Below are 19,973 nucleotides of genomic sequence, written 5' to 3'. Positions count from 1 at the left end.
TCGCAAGCAGCACCGTTCTCCTGGCGGGTAGCCTAGCTTGGGCTTTCCTAGGCAACAGAGGCTAGCGCGCTGTATAGGCTACTATGTCAATGGCATCATCCAAACCACCGTATGAGCCCTCGGGGCGCCTTCGGCACTAGGTCAAGGGATCTTAGCCATTCTTCTAAACTCACAACTTTTGCAACTGACTGCAACAAGTTGAGCTATAGAAGGGTTTTTCATTTCCGCATGCTTTGAAGAAGTTTCATGTACATATACCAGCACCAACAAAAGGAGTATAGGGGCGTTATAGATAGGTTTAGGACGGCTTTTCCTGCATACGTTAAGAGACTCACTTAGAACAGTCTGATCGAAAAGTCTTTCTTTCATTGCATTATCTGTGTCATCGTCAGATCGAACTCCTACTCCAAAACTGTTTCCAGGCCCGCCTAGTCAAAAATCACACCCCATCTGAACCATGTTGCTCAAAATACAAAAGTATATATGGACATGCTAAAGGAGACAAAAGCAAACTTGGGACGAGAATAAGAAGCTAGTTGCAGGCTGAGATAAAAAATCTAGCAATCCCAAACAGAAAGGAATACTATCCTCGAAAGCAAAGATCAATCTTTTGAAAACATGCAAAAAAGGGGGTAAAGGGAAAAAACACAAGAGTCATTCTATTTCCTCAGTAAGCTGCACTTGCTGTCTTGCTCAGTCTATAGAGATAGCCACCTTACTCGGGTAGCAGAAAGAGAAATTGAAGGCTCATTACTTAAAGAGGAAACAATGCGCCAAAAATCCAGAACTTGGAGTATGCGATTCGGCGATGCCGTATCCATGAAATTGTGTCAAGATGATGAAGGATAAAAGAAGCATCATCTTCACGGATGGTGGCGAGAAGTATGGAAGAATGAGGGTTGTAGAAATTGAATATGCAATCGAAGCGCGCAGCGCTTATGGACTATTGGAGTAAGTCCTTGATATTCAGAAGATTCCGCTTGTGTCATAGAAAGAGCCGCTGGCAGTGGGACTTTCCACGTGTTCCAATGACAATAGAGGTCCGGCAACGCGCATTGAGCGTTTATTGAAGACGTTCTCGGACGTGCCCTTGGTTTTATCAAGACCAAACGTGGAAGCCTGGAAGGCCGGCACCACGTCTGCCACTGCCGCGTCGCGAACCACCGGGGTCAGCACCATGATTGCCTTGTCTGCCCTCTTCAAAGCTCCTTCTCGAAGCCCCGAAATCACTCATGGCAAACAACAAAGGCTCATCCTCTTCAACCTGCGCCGAATGTAATGGATAGTTGCGGCCCGCACTGACACGTCGCCCAGACCCTCGTCGGTCTTCCGTTGTTGAGTTACCACTATTGCTACCGCTTGCGTTGCCATCCCGGTCATTGTCGCGCTCAGTGAGGTAGGTGGGTATACCAGTGCCACGAGCTAAGCTGCTAGAGCCGGAGCTCAGGGAATGAGCACCACCAAAAGACCCTCGGCCACGGAACTGGCCTAAGCGCGGTTGATACAAGTTGTGATTAGCAGATGAGGATAATTCCGGTGTCTGCCCAGAGACAATTGCATCTCTCTGTGAGCGGATTTCACGCTTGACCGGGCTCGGATGCGCAGTCGGGCCTTGGTTCGACGATGATGAGGAACGCTGGCTTTCCTGCTGTTGTTCAGAATTTGTGGCGACATTCTGGTATTCGTGTCGCTGATGCAGCGTGCTCAAACTGACGTTGGTTCTCTCCTCCGCACCAAGACTGACACTGCGCATATTGAAAGGGAAAATTTCCTCGTCATCAGCCACGACAGAACGCCGGTTCTGAGCGGCAGAGCTAGAGCGACGATATGTAGGCGGAAAGATCCGCGGAGACGTCGGAATATCGATCGCAGTAACTGTGGAAGGCCGATGCACCAAGGATGCCTCTTCGCCCGTGGTATCCTCAGGCAGCGAGGTGGGATCTACATGAAGGAGTCTTCGGTCGCTGTGCCCGGGATCATTGTAATCGACAATACTGTTTGAACTTAGACGAGAAGGTATAGCCGGGGTGTGTGGGGTATGAGGTGATATAGGCTTCCCAGGTGAAGAGGCCGTGGAAACGGATGCTCCAGCTACCATTGGTGGCACTCCTGAGAGTTGCTTGCTCGAGGCATTGGATGAACGTTGCAGAAGCAGAGACGATGACATTGAGTCTGAGAGAGCGGCATTTGAGTCACGCATACGTTGAAATCGAGTTAGGGCTGCACTCGTAACCGTCGTCCTGCGAGCAACGGCATCGAGGTTGGAGGAATTCGAAGGACTCAACAAATCCTTCCGCAAGTCGAGCATCTTCAAAAACTCGGAAATCTTCTCATCATCTGCGTGAAGAGAATCTGCGCTCGTTCCAGTGACCTCCGCAAGTAACCCAGAGCCAGGCTGAGCGCCGGCTGATGTTGCACTTGCTTTACCACTGGAAGCGTCATCATCGAGTTTGTTTATTCCTCCTGAAGAAGGTCTACCACGGCGGTGGCTGAAGGCGCTGCTGTACCTCGCAATAGGAGCGGGTCTTGGGGATGCTGAGTTGGACGATGCAATCGCATTCTCTGAACCCGCTTGCCCAGACTTACGCCCATAGGCTGCTACAGGTGGAGGAGGCATGTGTCTGGGCTCTGAGCTTGGTGCACTAATTATCGGCCGAGAACGAGGAGAGGCCCCCAGGGGGGGGTCAATGAGAGAGGGCGAAGCAGAAAGTGGTGGCGCTTTGAATGGCTGGAACGAAATAGAAGGCCGCCTAAGGGTACCAGGACTGGCTTCGGCAGCGAGAACAGCAGCGCGCCCGGTGGGTGCAGCTCTGGCAGCTGATAAAGGCCTCCGAGAAGCCGAAGGAGGTGGTGATGGTGATGATGTAACAGATTCTCTTGCAGCTCGAAGAGCTGATATGGGACTTGCACCCGTCGGAGGCCCTACATGATGGAAGGTTGATAAGCTTCCATACGCACGACCGGGGTCTGGTTCCTCAACTGTCCTTTTCTCCAACGGCGCCGACCCCGGTTCAGCATTGAAGGCTGTTTTATTGACGTCTCTTGACGGAAACGAAGGACGAAATATTTCATCGTCGGCTCCCATAAAGCGTGAACTCAAAAGAGCCTCAGAATCATCCACTCGGAAGTCACAGTTGGTTCGATAAGTGACCTCAACCGAGAAAGGGCCTGCAGGTGAGTCCGTAACCCCAAAGCTATACGTTTCTACCACTTTGTTGTTGCCCTCGTACAGCGGAACAGTCAAGTGGTCGACTTTGCGGCGATCCAAAGCCGTGCGCCCGTCTAGGATTCTATATCTGATCTGTAAGGCGGGATTGCTGCGAAGTCTTCCATTGCGCTTTGCAAACTTCCATGCGGGCAGGAATTTGGAATATGTGAACAAAGAGCGGAAGAGGACAATACTTTTCTTGTATACGGTCGGAAGGATAGAGCCGAGGTCGGCGGGTGGTTTGGAGGATGCAATACCCAATTCGACTCTCCAACGCTCCAGAATGACATCGTCAGAGTTCGACTGCAGTGGTCTTACAGGGCTCGCCTGACCAGAAGCAGCAAGGGCTTCTAGGACATCCCATCTCTTTCCATTCTCATCCAGGATCACGAGGCTCTGACTGTTTGTGAGTCCCTTCGTCTCCAAGTATGTCTCGATAATCAACGGTGGCGGTCGATTTTCGGTTGCATCACATGTTCTCCATATCCGCAGTTGCTCCCGGAGAATATCTGTATCTTCGATTTCGACATTGAACTAGATTGAGGCACAGCCATTAGCTCAAGCTACGAGAGTTGCAATGGTCAAAGACCAACATACCCAGCGATTCACCCTTGGAGTATCAGATCCCTTATTGAACGACGGCGGGAGATCGACTCTCGAATGTAAGATAATGAGCGCAGCTTTCGTGTGATAGTTCTAGTGAAAGCACCCAAATTAAATTAGCGTCTTCCCAACATGGAATACAATCATCTTGAGGAATCAGGAGCTTACCGTTATAATTTGATTGAGCTTTGCCATTGCTTCCTTTGCAGGTTGTGTGTTTCGCTGTACCTGCTCAGATGGTTCAGTCCCCGTTTCAATCCCCAAGCCCCGGCCATTATGCATCCTGACATCTGAAGCCGGGGAGCTCGGGCCTGTGTCCAGCTCCCTGTGATCTGTTGAACGATTTGACCTCGTTGAAGAGGTTGGCGCTGCAGGCGCCGGCGAGCGAGGATGTTGATGCATTACGCAACAACTTGATTTGTATCCTCCTGTGTGCAGCACAGCCCTGACGTAGTTGTGCCAATGTGAAGTTCACTAATATGACTATATTATTCAAGAAGGAAATGGAAAGGTGACCGGTCCAGCAAAGAAGGCCATGCTAACAATCAAAGAGAGCTGCACGGGCGAGAATGAGAAAGACTGGATGAAAAAGGACAAGATTAAGTGAGGCGCTAAGTGACAGGCACAGATTCAAATTTAATAGTGATCATCGATAGCATCGTTTGCGGTGCTCAGGCAGCAGGATGTTGGAGCACTGGGCGGATACAGTCTAGATAACCTTGGGAGCTTCTCCGCATCGGTGACTCTCTTCTTGGGAAAGTGTGGCGTTCTCACTTTGTGAGAAACCTCTATAGATTAAGGGATCATGGTCACTTAAAGTATAGATGTGCAGAAATTGGATGGATGGACGAGAGAGATTATGACGTCCTGAAGTTTGAGAGAAGAGATAACGGATGAGGAAGTGGAAGCAAGACCCAGTGAGGCACAGGAGATCAAGCGTACGGGAACAGAGGGTCTGTGACGCACACCCTGTGACTCGATGGTTCGCAAGACCCCAGAGGTCGGTCAGGCTGACCAGTGCCACAACAGGCTGAACTTTGGAGATAACAGAGCAAATGAAGAGGCCCTTCTACTGGTTGGTTTTATCTTCAGCAAGGGATTAATCTACGTATATGTCTATCCGAGTCTTTTGTCAGGGCAATTGAAATGTATGGCATGGCTCAAGAGAAACGGGAGCCGCAATAAAACAAAAGTTGGAGAAAGGCGGTAAGGAAACAGGAGTTGTAATCGTATCGAAATTCTGGTACAGGCAGTGATCATGATACGCTGATAAACCCAGGCAGATAAGGTAGCCAGGTCAGGTGGATCAGGTGGGTATTGTAGGTAGTGACAGCTCAAGAATAGTAACAATTCTACTGAGTACCACAACATTATAGTAATAGTCAATCTGTGGTCGATGATATATCTATTATTGATCACGATATTGCTTTCTACTTCTGCAGCCGATGATCACCTATTCTTCATTTAAGATGGGAAGTAACTTTATGATACCCTCTGGCAACTTGCAAGGTACCTTACCTTAGTCCCTCCCATAACCCAACCACCAAAAGCTTCTAGCGAGGTTATCCACTCACGCTAAAGATGATCATCAGCCACTTATAACGAACAGATGATAAGTCTCCATGACACCTACTTCTGCTATATTTCTAGTCCAGAATACATCTTCCCTCTGCTTCTATCTTTTTCGCTTCGCTATCTGCGTCTTCAGGTCGGAACATTGTCTATCTAGCCCAATTCTCCGAAGAGCTTGGCATCGGGATTTGACGGTGCTGCTATGTGTCTTCTGCAGTATCCCAGTCCTTGAGCCCCAGGAGGCCGGGACTGGTCGCCTCGTCTGCAATAGCTTAGCCACTGAGCAGGGGGCAAAGACCTGCATTCGCATGACTTGGCTCACTGAGAGCCAAGAAATCCTTCTCATTGGGAGATTGTCAGTAGTAGGAAACAAAAGTACCTTTTAAAGAACAGGAAAAGTCGTCTAACCGAGACGGTAAATCAACCTCCAATGCAGCTATCAAGGATCTGATGCCTAAGTGCCGCTGCCGACAATCAGAACCACAGCAGGTAAGCGGCTTGCTACCAGGACAACTTCTTTGTTGGAGCAATGGATGACTTCGCAGCTTCAGTTTGGATGTGTCCACTCCACCACATTTCTCGCTCCAGGTGACGAGTTGGCGTAAATAGTAGATATGTGTTTGAAGGGCCAACAATGATAGTGGCTGGGCGTCTTTGTCTGGTGCCAGATGGTGATGCTGCTCTCTGAGATCGCATGTTATTGGTGGCCTAGGCCTTGTTTGATCTACCCTTGCATCCCACTTTCCCAACGGTTTTTTCCGTTTTCCTTTTACTTGCAGATCGTCTCTCGCTAGCGATCAATAGACGCGCGACAACTGTCGTCAGTTGAAATTTGTCTTCAATCGACCAAGACGATTTCAGTCTAGTGATCGAGACTAGGACAGTCGAGAAGCATAGAACGAATGCGTGCAGAAATGAGTTTTCAAAGTCTGCGTAGGATCGTTTGTGCATGCGAAGCAAGCGAACGAGACACAATCATCTCCACAGCACTTGGAAGGACCCAGATATTGGGGTTCCTTTCTGTGGCAGGAGGGAGGCCAAACGAGTTGCTTGCTTAAACTCGAGCAATGACGAGTCCCTGCAAATGCCAACGGCAAGATCAGGTCGTTCTCCTTTTCCCAGAGGGCGTCTGGGTGGAACGCCAGTCTCAATACCCGGAGAACAGTCAGCTAACCTCAGGCTGTCAGAGATATGTTAGTAGATTGTAGGAATCTGTTGTCAATGCGAGATATTTTGATGTAGTTGAGACGTTGAAGGAGTTCCTGACGGCCTGTGTTGGTGCCTAACAGGTAAACTAAGAATGCTGATATACTGCTCGCCTAACATATATATATACTCTGGCTATGTATGTTCTCTCCTGCTTCCCCACCATTCCCGACCATCTGAGCCCGTCAGGAGGATATTAGAGAACAACCGAAAACAAGGAAAGAAGATACCCTACACACGACCTAGCAGCTCATAATGGAATGAGGGGTTAATGAACTTCATATCGACTGTGATATTAATTCTCGACCTCTCGTCTGGCAACATGGAGGGGCGCACAGCTTCCGATTGGCCGATACCCGCAGGGTCTTATCCACGGCTCCAACAGTCATCTGGGAATTCAGCACGAACAGGTCTCGCTGTCCTGATATACGCCGGCGAAATCGCTCCTCATTGCCCTCGAGTTGCCTCAACTGTCCTGAATTTGCAGTCGCATACCTCGCTCGAAAGCCTTCCTGCGTCGCTTGTCCCCTATCTCCCGACATTGCTTCCTATCGTGTTCGTTATCCATCGCTCTCGTCGCCACCGCGTCCCACTAGCTACGACAGCTCTTTCGGTTCCAAAACCCTCGAGTTTCTCGCGAGAACGGAAAATTTGCACTTCGGACACCCAAATTGCGCTCTGACTAACATAAAAAGATATCGGATTCGCGTCGACCCTTCGTCACATAGACACCCTCTGTTCAACAGAATTCTCTTGTCGCCCGCACAGCTCTTGCCAGTGCGCCGTTAACCCTCGGTGGTTACCACGGCGCTCTGGTCCTGGGTCGATAAGAGATTCTGATACACTAGCACTTTGGGCACATGATTAGCACGCTCTGGGAATCTTTCTTGAGAGACGATGTTGAGAGCTTCCGGCGATGTCTGGCGAACGCCAGTTATACGCCTGGTAGCCAGAGGCCTTTCGGCGCGGGAGGAAGTCCAGGCTTCAAGGTCGGAAGCCTCGGTGGAGTGACACTGTCTTCTCCCCTCTCTTCAAAAGGCAAAAAACTAAGCGGGACATCTCCTGGCACTACCACCCCTGATCGAAATACTGGAGGCTCGCGTCCTGGCAAGGTATTGTCCCGCGCAGAATTAAATGCGAGAGATCACTATGGCAGAACTCTCCTACACCTTGTTTCCTCATCACAGAAGCCATCTGCTATTTACTTCGCCACGTCTCTCCTCGAGATCCCCTTTCTTGACTTGTATGCTCAAGATTGGGAGAGTGGATGGACAGCTCTACATCGGGCGCTTTACGCAGGCAACGCTACCATAGCACAGGCCCTGATGGCTCGAGACATAAGTGATGTAACCGATTTCAGCAAATCAGGGAATGTGGGACACCCAAGCGGAGGCTTAATCAAGATTAAAGATCGAGAAGGTTATAGTCCTTTTGAAGTGTACGACGCTACCATTGCTTCACGAGACATCAAACGAATTACTTCCTCCACTGCATCTCTCGACCTCTCAGAGGCGGAACATAGTGACATCGCCTCGAATGCACCTTCCCTTCAAGACGATTTAAGTGAAGATAGCTATGTCGGCCGAGGTTCCCTAAAACCGCGGACGAATTTGGCTGCCGATGAAGTCTTTACGTTTGGCAGCAACAAAAATCTGAACCTTGGTCTAGGAGATCAGGATGACCGTCAGTTCCCCGTGAGAATCAACCTTGAGCGCCCGGAGCACCTTCTGCGCCGATTCTATCGTGAATTCCTGGAGCGGCAATTAGATGACGGTACAACATCTCCCCATCAAGACATGACTCGCAGCGCAGGCCTACCAGCCTTGATAAACTATAAACCTATTAAGATTCAGGCTATTGCCATGTCTAAACTTCATACGGCTATCCTCACCAATGATCCCGAGTCAAATCTCTTCCTGTGCGGCTTTGGACCCGGCGGACGGTTGGGTACTGGCGACGAGCTGACAAGGTTCAGTTTCGTGTGCATCGAAGCAGGGGGGCTCGCTCATAAGAGAGTCATTTCAGTGGCTCTCGGTCAGGACCACAGCCTCGCGATAACCGCTCACGGCGAGGTTTTCAGCTGGGGTAGCAATAAGTACGGACAACTCGGTTATAGCCTTCCACGAACACAGAATCGAGATGATGTGCCCATGCAGATGTCTCCGAGGCAGATCTTCAATCCATTCAAGAAGGAGGTGATTCTCGGGGTGGCTGCATCTGCGATTCACTCTGTGGTCTTCAGTAGTTCTGGCCTTTATACCTTCGGTAAAAACGAAGGTCAACTCGGATTAGTCGATTCGGACGCTCGATCTCTTGAATACCAGATTACGCCTCGGCGCGTTGGAGCGTCCCTATTTAGCGCTGGTATACAAAGTGTGTCTGCCATTGATCACGCCACAATCGTTCTTCTCCAAAATCACGAAGTTTGGGTGTTCTCCCAATATGGCTATTCCAGGCTCTCATTTCCATTGGACGTCAGCTCAAGCTTCATTAGAAATAGCTTCATGGCAACTCGGTATGACACTTCGGTCAATCGAATCGTTCAGGTGAAATCCGGCGGCGATACAATCTGTGCACGGTCAAGTTCTGGCGAAGTCTTCACAATTCGCGTTAACCGATCTGAACATCCTCCGACTTCAACTTCGACTACAAATCCATCAAAGACTCGGAACTCTCTATCTGCCCCAGTCCGGGTTTGGACTGTGAAAAAGGCGCATATGGCTGTCACAGATGTTGATGTCGGACAAGACGGGTCCATCATCATATGTACGGCTTCGGGGTCAGCCTGGACAAAAGAGAAGCGCAGGAAGGCGAAAGACGGAATTTCAAAGGATTACAAATTTGCTCGTGTCCCAGGTCTTTCTCGCGTTGTGGGGGTGTGCAGCAACGCCTATGGGGCCTACGCCGTAGCGCAGCGCGACTGCGATGTGACCAAGGAGCAGATAAATGTCGCTCAAAGCACACTGTGGGAAGACTTTCTCCCATTATCACCCTTCGCTTCGCTAGTATCCACCGTTACTCCGTTAAAGACGGATGATGCCTCGGATGCTCTTTTGGATGGAGGATCCGCCGATGCAATGAAGAGAGTGGCAATGTCGATTTCGGACATTGAATCTTACTTCCAGCCTCTTCGAAACGAGGCACCTGAGGGCACTGTCTTTCTCTTGAGCTCTCTTTCTGATGCACGAATACCTGTTCATGAATTCATTTTGACCGGACGCAGCTCGGTTCTCAGGAAGGCCTTCCATGAGTTTCGTCAGGCATACTACTTTTCTTTGCCTGATGTTTTGGACATCGAGCATGGGCCTAATGGGCAATGCCATGTGCGGTTCAATGGATTGGACTTTTTGACCATCCTCAATGTTGCTTTTTTCTTGTATACAGACAATGTGCTGGATGTATGGCACCAGATGAGGACTTCTGCTGCAAATGTGTCAAGATATCGCCAAGTCCGCTCTGAGGTTATGCGAATCGCAACATACCTGGGCCTGCCAACCTTGGAGCGAGCTGCGCGGCTCATGATAGAGCCTACGAAGAGTCTGAAAGTTGATATGACCCATGCCTTTAACGATCCAACATTCTTCGAGAGCTCCGATATAATCATCGAGCTCAGCGGCGAAAAAATGAAGGCTCACAGTCAAGTTCTTTGCCGGAGATGCCCTTTTTTCGACACTTTGTTCAACGGCCGCTCTGGCGGAAGATGGCTATCATCGCGCCGGACAGATGTAAATGACAGCATTCGCGTTGATCTCAAACACATAGACCGCCCCGTCTTTGAGTTTGTTCTTCGGTATATCTATACGGACGCGGAAGAGCAGCTTTTTGACCAGGTCCGATCGAAAACGTTGGACGGATTCATCGATCTTGTGCTTGATGTCGCGTTCGTAGCGAATGAACTGATGATCGACCGATTAGCGCAAGTATGTCAGAAAATGCTGGGCAAATTCGGTATGACATTCACTGCAAGATACTTGGTTTCACGACGTCGTTTACTGAGATCCTCTAGTGACCACGACCAATGTGTGCGGCCTCCTCAACTCGATTTCTCCCTGTGCGGTGGGTGAGTTCAAAGATGCTGCGTTGGAGTATATCTGCCTCAATCTGGAAGATGTATTGGCGCAAAAGTTGGTTTGCATTCCTACACATATAAGAGGAGATCTTAACGCGCTGCGTAGGTACCTCAGAGATCTTGACGAGAACTTGCTTAACGCGCTCGACACTGTTTGCCATGAGAATCAAATGACAAGCTTCCCAGTGTCGAGAGGACGGAATTCTGAAGCCTACGTGTTTGAGAAGTACCCTGAACTCATCGCATCGATACAAGCGGATAGACGGCGGATGATTGATTCGATGAGGCTTCAGTCCCGTCTCAACTGTCTTCAAAGCTCTGAGGAGAAGCCCCGTCCTGCCACTGACGATAAGGTGTTTGCGTCACCGTCGGTGCAGAAGGCCAAAGCAGCTTTTCTCAAAGAGAGCTCGGACATACCTCGCAGTCCCATTTTGAAGTCCAGACAATCAACCAGTGACTTGATGTTCCAGATGGACGACGACCCCATGTTGTCACCAGCGGGTTCAGTCAAGGGAAAGATAGCAATCCGCAAAGGTAGGGCGCCGGAACCGCCACTAGATTTTCCAGCTTTGGGCACAAGCCTCGGTGACAAGCAATCGTTCAACAACGATTCAAATGTCCTGCGAGAATCGTTGCAGTCGCCCCAAGAGAACGCACTTTCCGAGTCGCCATCAGCAATCAGAGCGGCAGTACTCGAACAGAAGAAGAATGGTTATCCCATCTCCAGTCCATCCCAAACACCCTGGGCGTCGTCGGCTATCTCAACTCCGAAGAAAGATTTGAAGGATATTATGTCCGAAACCTCGGAGAGAAGGGTGTCCAACCTAAGCCTTGGCATGTCCGCTCGCCGTGAGAACAGCAACAACTTTACTCCCAAGCTGTCTCAGAAGGAAAGGAAGAAGCTCCAACAGCAGCAATTGCAGGAGAAACTTGCAGCTCAAGAGAAAGCGAAGGACGCAACACAGAACCCATGGAAAATCTCTACTCCGGTCAAATCACCAGACATGCCTGGTACTCCTTTCGGATCTCTTGGAAATGACGGTGAATCTTCTCAACCGTCAAAGTTCGCTCAGAAGCCTTCTATGACCCTCCGTCAGACAGTTGCTGGGACACCGCCACCCAGATCGTCGCCAAGCGCAACACCGGCACCTGGTCAAGGCCGCAGTGTCTCTGGCGGCCCCCAGCCAGTCATGAAGCCTTCGCCACAGGGACCATCCACAGCTGGGCCCTCGACACCTCCCAATGGTCTGGCTAGTGCTCAGGCCCCCATTAAATCCATACGCCACATACCACGCTCCGAACCGTACCAGACGAGTTTTCATTCTCCTTCACCTAACTCGCTGTCCTTGGCTGCGATCTTAATGCAGCAGCAGACCGAAAAGGATGAGCTGCGCGAGGCAGCAACAGCTAAGCATAACCTTCAAGAGATTCAACTTGAGCAGGAGTTCCAGGAATGGTGGGACAAAGAGAGCAGGCGTGTTCAAGGGATATCGGAGCCTGATTCAACGACAGCCAGCCAAAAGGACAGCGAAGGTAGAAGTGGTCGCGGGGGACGCGGTAGAGGATCAAGCAATCGCAAGAAGCGTGGCAAGGGCCCGGAGAATGCTGCTGGTCCTTCGGGATTAACTCAACAGCTGTCTCAGACGAAGGGCCAAAACGGGCAGAAGATCTCAAACTCTCGTCTGGACAACCTGCAACCCGAAACCAATGGAAAGCATGCGAGCGCTGCCGGCGGCAATTCTCGTCGTGGTGGCAGAGGAGGCCATCCGAGGAAGGGAAAAGAACGCGACCGAACTATGCCAAGCTAGACCATTCGTTGATAATCCCGTCGACATGGATCATGTTGCTTAAACAACCTTTTCTTTATATACCCCATCAGCGCTGTCAGGTTGTACACCACTTGTCATTTTTTATATGTCATGGGACGGAATGTATACTTGGGCAACAAGCGCATTGAATAGAACTAAATCACTGAATTAGATATATGTTCATCATACAAATTTCGAACGCTAATAGGGACTTTGAGACTTTTGTCATATTGGTCATCAATACTGAGTCCATAGAAACTTTCAATTTCATTTATTCAAAAGTAGGGTAAAGAACCAACAAATATCCTCGATGGTCTAACGGTCATGATTTCCGCTTGTCACTCCTAGAGAACGAGCGCGGGAGACCAGGGTTCGACTCCCTGTCGGGGAGATTTTCTTTTTACCCGCATGGTCTTGTTTTCTTTATTTTGCTATCTGTTCTAGGTGATACTTTTTTTTTTTTTTTAAAAAAAAAAAAACCCTCAGAAAACCCACGCCGTGGCGATGACGTCAGCTAATTTTTTTCCCGGCGCTTTTTAAAAAGGCGAGCAAAACGAAAAAGATTGTCGTCAGCGATAGGACTCGAACCTATGCGGCCGAAGCCAAGTGATTTCTAATCACTCCCCTTAACCACTCGGGCACACTGACTAATGTGCTGTAGCAAGGCCTATTAGAGACATATGAAAAGTGCTATGTAAGCACAGCTTTGAAGTTGGCTAAGTGACACTGCTTTATGGTTGAGAAGTGAGTATGGAGTGCTCTGTATCATATATGCATGTCAGACAGAAGGCATGCATATACCCGACAAGACCGATCTTTGGTATTGTAAGCGTACTTTATCTCTTGCGTACGAAGCATGGAAAGTAATGAATACCACTCACTACTGCTGGTCTAGAACTGGCGATGCAAGTGGAGACAACTAGGTATCTACTGTGTTCTATTTCTGCTTCCCAACCATCTATGGCTGGTTCCGTAAGACATAATACCAAACCACCTAAATGGATAATACTTAACTTACTTCTCCGTATTCTGTACCGCTCTTCACGTCTCATACTTCTGACCTCCACTACGACCCGACGTTCTTCGTCGTCATATTCCGGTCTTTGAATTCGTTTCATTGTTTCCTCTCTCTGCTCAACTCCCACTTATTCTTCAATCTCGTTGATCAACTTGGCGATCGTTTCTTCAAGAGCCTCGCCACCTCGGTCCTCGTGCGGGCCTCCTGTCTCACGTGCAGTGTAACTTTGTCTGTTCCTCCATCTAGCCAATTATTACTTCAGCCCCCGCGTCTCTAGCAGCAACAGAAGCCACCAGCAAGCAACCAGCAATTACAGCAGCATTCGTTCATCGTCGCTCCTTGCTTTTCTTTTTGGCTTGATCGACCACCGAGATATCCCGCCGGCTCTGCGGCTTTGCTTTGCCGGTGTACTTGTTTTCAGTTTCAATTGAAAGTCAAATCGTGGCGTTTGATTCCCCCTTCACCTCGATAGTTGATCGACCGTACACCCCCCGGCAGCTGCTTGTCGCCCGTTTCGGAGCTGCATCCGTGCCATCTGTGCGAGCCCTTACCTGCCCCAGCGCTGGCCTTGCTGCCTGCCATGCCGACCTCCAACACCTCCTCCCCTGTTAAGCGCCCGGGCCTGGCCCGCCGTGCTCTTTCGTCTCACGCTGTCGTCACGCGTACTTCGTCAGACTCGTCAGACACCCATCCTCAGAAAGCGCCTGCCCACCGTCCCCGAGCACATGTCGTCGGTGGCGGTCATCGCAGTCACGGTCGCAACCCATCTTTTGGAAAGAACTTAAACAAGCTCCAGCGGCATACTTCTGCTGGCCATATTGCAACCGAAGCAACTGTTCGTCATCATCAACGGAAGAAGTCTGCACCAGCGACACCAGCGGCGAGTCCACGCGGTGGTCACCACGTGCGTTGGGATAGTGGGTTGGACGCCAGCCAGACCGCAACATCGTCGATTAAAAGAAACAACTCAAGCCCTGCTCTGCGAAATCCTCGACGCAACTCCTCTGGTGTTCTGGCAAAGAAAGCGTTGGTGACCGATCGCCCAGCAACCAGTTCTGGGAAGAAGAAGACCGTGGGCTTTGAATTAGGAGTTTCAGACAACGACGACGAGGAGGGCGAATGGGAAGATACGACTCAGTCGCCCGAGAGCACGAGACGCAGCTCGGTTGCTCAATCCAAAGATAGCGTGGAGAATACTGCTGTACTGGTGGACCCCCTTACCTTCGTCAAGCGCCCGTATCCTCAGGTGCCTCGTGCTGCGAGCAGTTTGCCGGAATCAGCCTGTAGGAGCTTTTCGCGTGACGATCACTCTCCCGACGAGAACGATCAACACCAGGACCAGCCAGTTTCGGAGCTCGAGGAGCAGAAGGAAGAGATTGCCCGTTTGCCTGACCACAGCGACATCGCGGCCCGTTTGTTAAGCCCTTCGCATTCTGCTAGAGCACCTCCCGCGATGTCTTCTATTTCTGCAACGGTGAAGCCAGCTCCCGTTGACACAATATCTCGCAATGCTTCCTTGACCAATCTCGCTGGTCCGGACGGCTTACGACGCCCTCTATCTTCATCAACCACTACGCTCGCGAATACACCGGGGAATCAGACGAACGCAACGTCCTCGTCTATGGAAGGGGGTGTTTCCAGGTTCATCATTAACAATAAAACCCGCCCCCACGCATCATCGCGCACGGATTCTGACCCAAATACCCCATCATCATTTCTTCCACATTATCATCCGCAGACCCCACCGTCTCCGAACGGCGGGATAGGAAAGCACAGAGCGTCGCCCCCTTCGAGACCACCAGGCACTGAGCCCCCCTCTCGGACCCAGCAGAAGCTTTGGCTGCAACGAACTGCCGCTTTAAATACCTCTCCTCCCGACAGCCATGGCATGTCTACGGCAGTCTCTCCATCGGCAATGGACACGCCCTTCATAGCTGCATCGCATGGCCGCGCAGGGTCAGGTGTCTACGAGGCCAGCAGAGCGATCGTCAACGGCTCCTCCCGAACTGGCGGAGATACCGAAGCCAAGCACATCCGGAAGGCATACGAGAAGATCGCGTTGGAACTTAGCGTCGTCCGTAGATTCCAGTCTCCAACAGGCGACAGTTTCGCCCGCTTGGCGGCTATCCTTAATGACTCCAAGGCTCCCATAATAACTTCCAATTCCGACCGTACATCGGCACTGGGCGAACCAATCAAGTCGGCACCTGCACTCGCGCAACTACAACAAGTTGGAAAGCAGCAGAGAGACTCGCCAAGTCCTGAGTCAAGACAACTCATTAGCAGAAAGACTTCAGACTTGAAGAAATCTGTGTCCCAAACATACCTCGAAGATGCCGACGACCCCAGCGACTCCAACAAATCTCAACACCCGTCCCAGCGCATCTTGTCGACTTCTGACGAAGCTGCTCACGGGACCACTGCCGCAGATGAGGACTTCGGCGACAGCTATTTCACCAGTGAATCAGATATGATGATTCGCCGCATGTGGGAGAGCCGCGAAGTAGCTACCCATGGCTAGACGATACAATTTTTCACCCGGCTATAGCTCTTACCCTTTTTCTCCTTTCTACTCTGTCTTCTATTCATTCATCTTCATTTGACTTCCATTCTAGCACTAACGGCGTCCGGTGCATCGCTTATGGCTTTAGCTTACGAGCATTTATTACCAAATCAAGTTCGGGATATCCTACTGCGCCAATGGTTGACATTGAATAGCATTGATGTATCTTTTCTGTTTCCTCATCCCTTTTCTTCGAATGCCCTCCCCATGGTCCTTGTTGTATCGAGCTTTTTTCACCATGGGTGCTTGTAAGACGTGGATAGATTTCTTCATCCTCATAATAATGAACAGTGTAATGAACCAGACTGAATAAAATCAGATAAGCACTCTGCAACATTTCCTGATACTCGCAAATGAACAAGCTGCTAATGGCACTTTTATGATCGAGATAGCCCTCCCAGAATTAGGGACAGTGGGCTAGGAAATGTACAAAAGAAAGATATGCAGCGAGAAGTATGATGCTGGTCGACTACATCAGCTCCTAATACGCAATCGGGTTTCAGGTGTTCCAAGTGCTTATCAGGTCTCACACTTAAGGCATAATACTTTACAAAGTACAAGTATAGACAAACACAATTTGACTTAGGGGCATCATCCCCGAAAGAGTAGAATAGTGAATGCTAATGCGAAACCCAATGCGTGTCCATTCTCATATCCTAAATGTTTCAAGTCGTCTGGTATCATAATGGTCACAAAAGCCAACAACCACGAGCAGGTGCTGAATAAGGGGGAGGAAAAGCGACCACGAGAATGCTATACATAGCCAATTCAATCATTAACACCTCTACAGCTCAATCAGACTTTCCTCAACTGCTGGTTTGGTCGGCGCAACTTGTTGATAATGCGCCGGAGGTGCAGACGCACCGATCGGGGAAACGTCTCCGCCAGGGTATGTTCCATATGGCGCAGCTGGAGTCTGCGAGTGTATTGGAAGCGGTGCGCCTTGTGGAGGTTGTTGCTGGAAGTAGTATGACTGGGCGGGAGGCACCGTCGGCTGATACTGAGAGGTAGGTTGACCAGTTGATTGCACAGGATGAGGTTCTGCGTATTGCATATAACCTGGAGACTGGCCCTGGTCTGTAGGCGGTGATTGTTCCGGCGCACTCGCCCGCGCAGGGACAGGCGCTCCAGCTGAGTGATAGTAAGAATCCCGTCGCATGATCGGCGACGGCTGGTGAGATATTTCTGTCTCCCCAGGCCGGGGACTTGAATATGCATTTGGATCCTGCTCTGGATGCGGTGCAGACGCGTAGTATTGCGTCGGAGCAGACGGGCCAGGATATCCTGAAGGATTGTTGGGGAAAGGAGTGGAGGGAGCAGATGGTTGAGGAGATGCGACAGGAGGAACGTTTCCGTTCCATGGCGGATTTTGAGGCACTGCCTGACTGGGTTGAATATACATGCCGGAACTGATCGGACCGCTGGGAGCCGCTGCTGGCTCACGAATGTCCCTGCTGGACTGAGGGTATCCATAAGCGTTACCAACTGGAGGCGCCCTATCGGCAACCGGGCTACCGTAATAAAAGTTTTCGGCACCAGTTTTACCCTCCGCGGTGTGGGAAGGCATTGAAGGATATATATTGGGATATGGGGAACCGCCTGGCACAGTTCCGTATCCGAGCGAATGCTGTGAATATGCACTAGATAATCGTTCCTCTAGCATGCGATCGTAATACCGCACCACCGTGGACAGCTTGGCATGCAGGTCAAGGAGAGTATCTATGGGCCAGTTAGTTTATCTTCAAACAACAACAGATCAACCTCTCAATAGAAAAAAAATTTAATTACCATGCTTGCTCATAGTCTCCCCATAGCTGCGGGCAAGCTTGGGTCTGAGAGCACCGATACTCTCGTACAGCTCTTGGATTTGGGGTTCCCGTAGGATCGTCCCAGGAGGTTGATGTTGTAACCGGTCAACGAGGGCGGCGAACAGGTGAATATTTTCTACCTCGACCGGGCTCAGCTCATAGGGATTTTTGGGCAAGGGTGTTGCGGTGGTAGTATCACGAGCGGAAAAGTCCGTCGCTGCTGCATTACTCTTCAGAGCGGCTGCATGCTGCTTCTTGTGTTCCTCCATGTCCCGCAGAGAAGCCTCGATGGCGGCTTTCAAGTCCGCGTCTTCCTCCTCCTCGTGGTTGGCCTGAGTAGTCGTCTTTGCCGGTTGGTCATTGAGCCTAGTTGATGGCACGTAGCCAGAAGAGCCCTTATTTTGAGCCTCTTCCAAGCTCAGTTGAAGCGCCCGCCGCAGGTCATCATCAAACCCCCCTTCTGCCCTCGCGCCGCGAGGTTCCATCGCGTTTGACTTGGTGATGGAGTAGTTCTTGAACGCAGATCGGTCTGACAAACTAGAGGGCATGGATGACTTTGATGTCAGTTTGGCATAGCAGCCGTCATCGACGCGAACGGGCTGCAGTATCCCCAAGTGAGGCAGGGGCAGAGTTTTGCTGGAGCACTGAGCATCGAAGACATTACCGCAATTGCGGCAATGGTGTTTACGATTCATGAAACTGAACGGTGTACGGCAGCGCATACAAACGTCGGAATCAATCCACTCAGGAGGCTATGCCGCAGAAATCCAAACGTTAGCTTCAAGACAGGATCCGCACTATGGGACGGACGTAAACATACCGCACTGCTTTCCAACATACTCCCACTAATTTCATTCTTCGGGGGGAAGCGGAAACCCTCGCTCTGCAGCCTGCGGTAGGTCTCGCCCAGATAGTTGAGATCCATGCGGCCTTGGGCCGCCATAGCCCAATCCTGAATGAGTTCCAGCATCTTCTCCTTCACATCAGTATTCAGGGGAGCTCCCTCAGCCGTTAGGAGAGACACCAGGTTATCCATAAATTCGCGCGACGCAATTTCCGCCAGAAAATGGGAGCCGCCATTCTTCACGCATGTATCGGTTAACTAGAGAGATATCAAGCACATCAGCATCGAGAACAGACCCCACCAAGCTCTCGGGTCATAATTATACAACCTTCAATGTCGCAATCTGCACGTTCGGATTCCTGTTTTCTAGTCGCCGTTTGAGCGACCTCATCGCTTCTTTGGGCTGGACGCTTTTCGATCGGATAAGGTCGGAGATCTCGAGGTTCAGAGCAATGTCCTCTCTATTTGATCGAGCAGTTAGCTATGTCCTGGGCAGCTTCGACCACTGGGAAATCTCAAATCAAAGAAGACATACAGCGATGATGATGTCGCACGCTCAACCTGCTCGTCGAGTGGAGAAGTAGAGGAAAACCAACCCGCCATGTTGACGGTGTTAGAAAAGCCTCAAAATCGCTATTTAATGGATGAGAGCGGAGAATGGGATTGATGACGTTGAGAAACAACGATAAGGGGCAGTGAATCACAGAAGTAGACGCAGAAACCCGAGTACAGCGGTCTCACTGACGGATCAACTCGATGGATTAGGAGTTTCACAGAGAATAATCAGGACATTGATAGGAAGAGGGATGAAGGAGATGGTGTTGATGCATGTATCAAATCAAGCTCCAGGCAGATCCATCGATAGGTAGGTACCTAAGGCGATGAGGTGCGGAGTGGAGGCTGTAACTGGGCGAGACCTGCTTAGTTAAGACAAGAAGCTGGCCCATGTGGCATAGTCATTGGCTGGAGCACTGCTGGTAGTGGATTCCTTAGGTGTCAACTTTCCGATTTAGGTCATCAAATCAGGTGTCAAGGCAGAAAAGGCATGTGGCGTCATCGGACAAGGCGGCGAGCAATACAAAGGCCCTGTTTTGATACGGTCATTACGCCGATTGCGCATACCCCAGAAACGTCCCGCAGTTTGCTTCTGCCTTCGACGGAGGTTCCCTTGCCTTGTACAGAGTATTGTCGCATTTATTCTGTTTCAATCAAGTGGTCCTTCGGTCATTATTCTATCCACCCTCGTCAGTCAGACATTCGTTGATTTCCACTCT

The 19,973-nt window shown here is 50.3% G+C and overlaps 4 protein-coding genes and 2 non-coding genes across 6 annotated transcripts; 3 read left to right on the top strand and 3 right to left on the bottom strand.

The window, feature by feature from the left end:
• Positions 1-1,099: 1,099 nt before the first annotated feature.
• Positions 1,100-4,213, bottom strand: Aud_000589 (putative autophagy protein Atg13; the record flags this gene model as incomplete). Its single annotated transcript, XM_043286096.1, has 3 exons — positions 1,100-3,742; positions 3,806-3,904; positions 3,980-4,213. The coding sequence occupies 3 exons, from the start codon at positions 4,211-4,213 to the stop codon at positions 1,100-1,102; spliced, it is 2,976 nt and encodes a 991-aa protein (XP_043142031.1).
• Positions 4,214-6,911: 2,698 nt separating this feature from the next.
• Aud_000588 (BTB domain and ankyrin repeat protein) lies at positions 6,912-12,466 on the top strand (the record flags this gene model as incomplete). The annotated part of the gene is made up of 5 exons (XM_043286095.1): positions 6,912-7,144; positions 7,285-7,366; positions 7,438-10,537; positions 10,596-10,713; positions 10,765-12,466. 5 exons carry the CDS (start codon positions 6,912-6,914, stop codon positions 12,464-12,466), a joined length of 5,235 nt encoding a protein of 1,744 aa, XP_043142030.1.
• A 304-nt stretch (positions 12,467-12,770) lies between these two features.
• Aud_000587 lies at positions 12,771-12,857 on the top strand. Its single transcript has one exon. It is a non-coding gene; the product is annotated as a tRNA-Asp (tRNA).
• A 176-nt stretch (positions 12,858-13,033) lies between these two features.
• On the bottom strand, positions 13,034-13,114 carry Aud_000586. Its single transcript has one exon. It is a non-coding gene; the product is annotated as a tRNA-Ser (tRNA).
• Positions 13,115-14,064: 950 nt separating this feature from the next.
• Aud_000585 (uncharacterized protein) lies at positions 14,065-16,005 on the top strand (the record flags this gene model as incomplete). Its single annotated transcript, XM_043286094.1, has 1 exon — positions 14,065-16,005. The coding sequence occupies one exon, from the start codon at positions 14,065-14,067 to the stop codon at positions 16,003-16,005; it is 1,941 nt and encodes a 646-aa protein (XP_043142029.1).
• An 826-nt stretch (positions 16,006-16,831) lies between these two features.
• vps27 (ESCRT-0 subunit protein VPS27) lies at positions 16,832-19,302 on the bottom strand (the record flags this gene model as incomplete). Its single annotated transcript, XM_043286093.1, has 5 exons — positions 16,832-17,766; positions 17,836-18,607; positions 18,676-18,957; positions 19,028-19,160; positions 19,235-19,302. 5 exons carry the CDS (start codon positions 19,300-19,302, stop codon positions 16,832-16,834), a joined length of 2,190 nt encoding a protein of 729 aa, XP_043142028.1.
• Positions 19,303-19,973: the final 671 nt, after the last annotated feature.

The sequence above is a fragment of the Aspergillus udagawae genome (genome assembly GCF_001078395.1).
Source record: "Aspergillus udagawae IFM 46973 DNA, scaffold_1, whole genome shotgun sequence".
Taxonomy (NCBI): Eukaryota; Fungi; Ascomycota; class Eurotiomycetes; order Eurotiales; family Aspergillaceae; genus Aspergillus; species Aspergillus udagawae.
The sequence above is the reverse complement of the archived record's forward strand: the minus strand, read 5'-3'. Positions and strand labels throughout refer to the sequence as shown.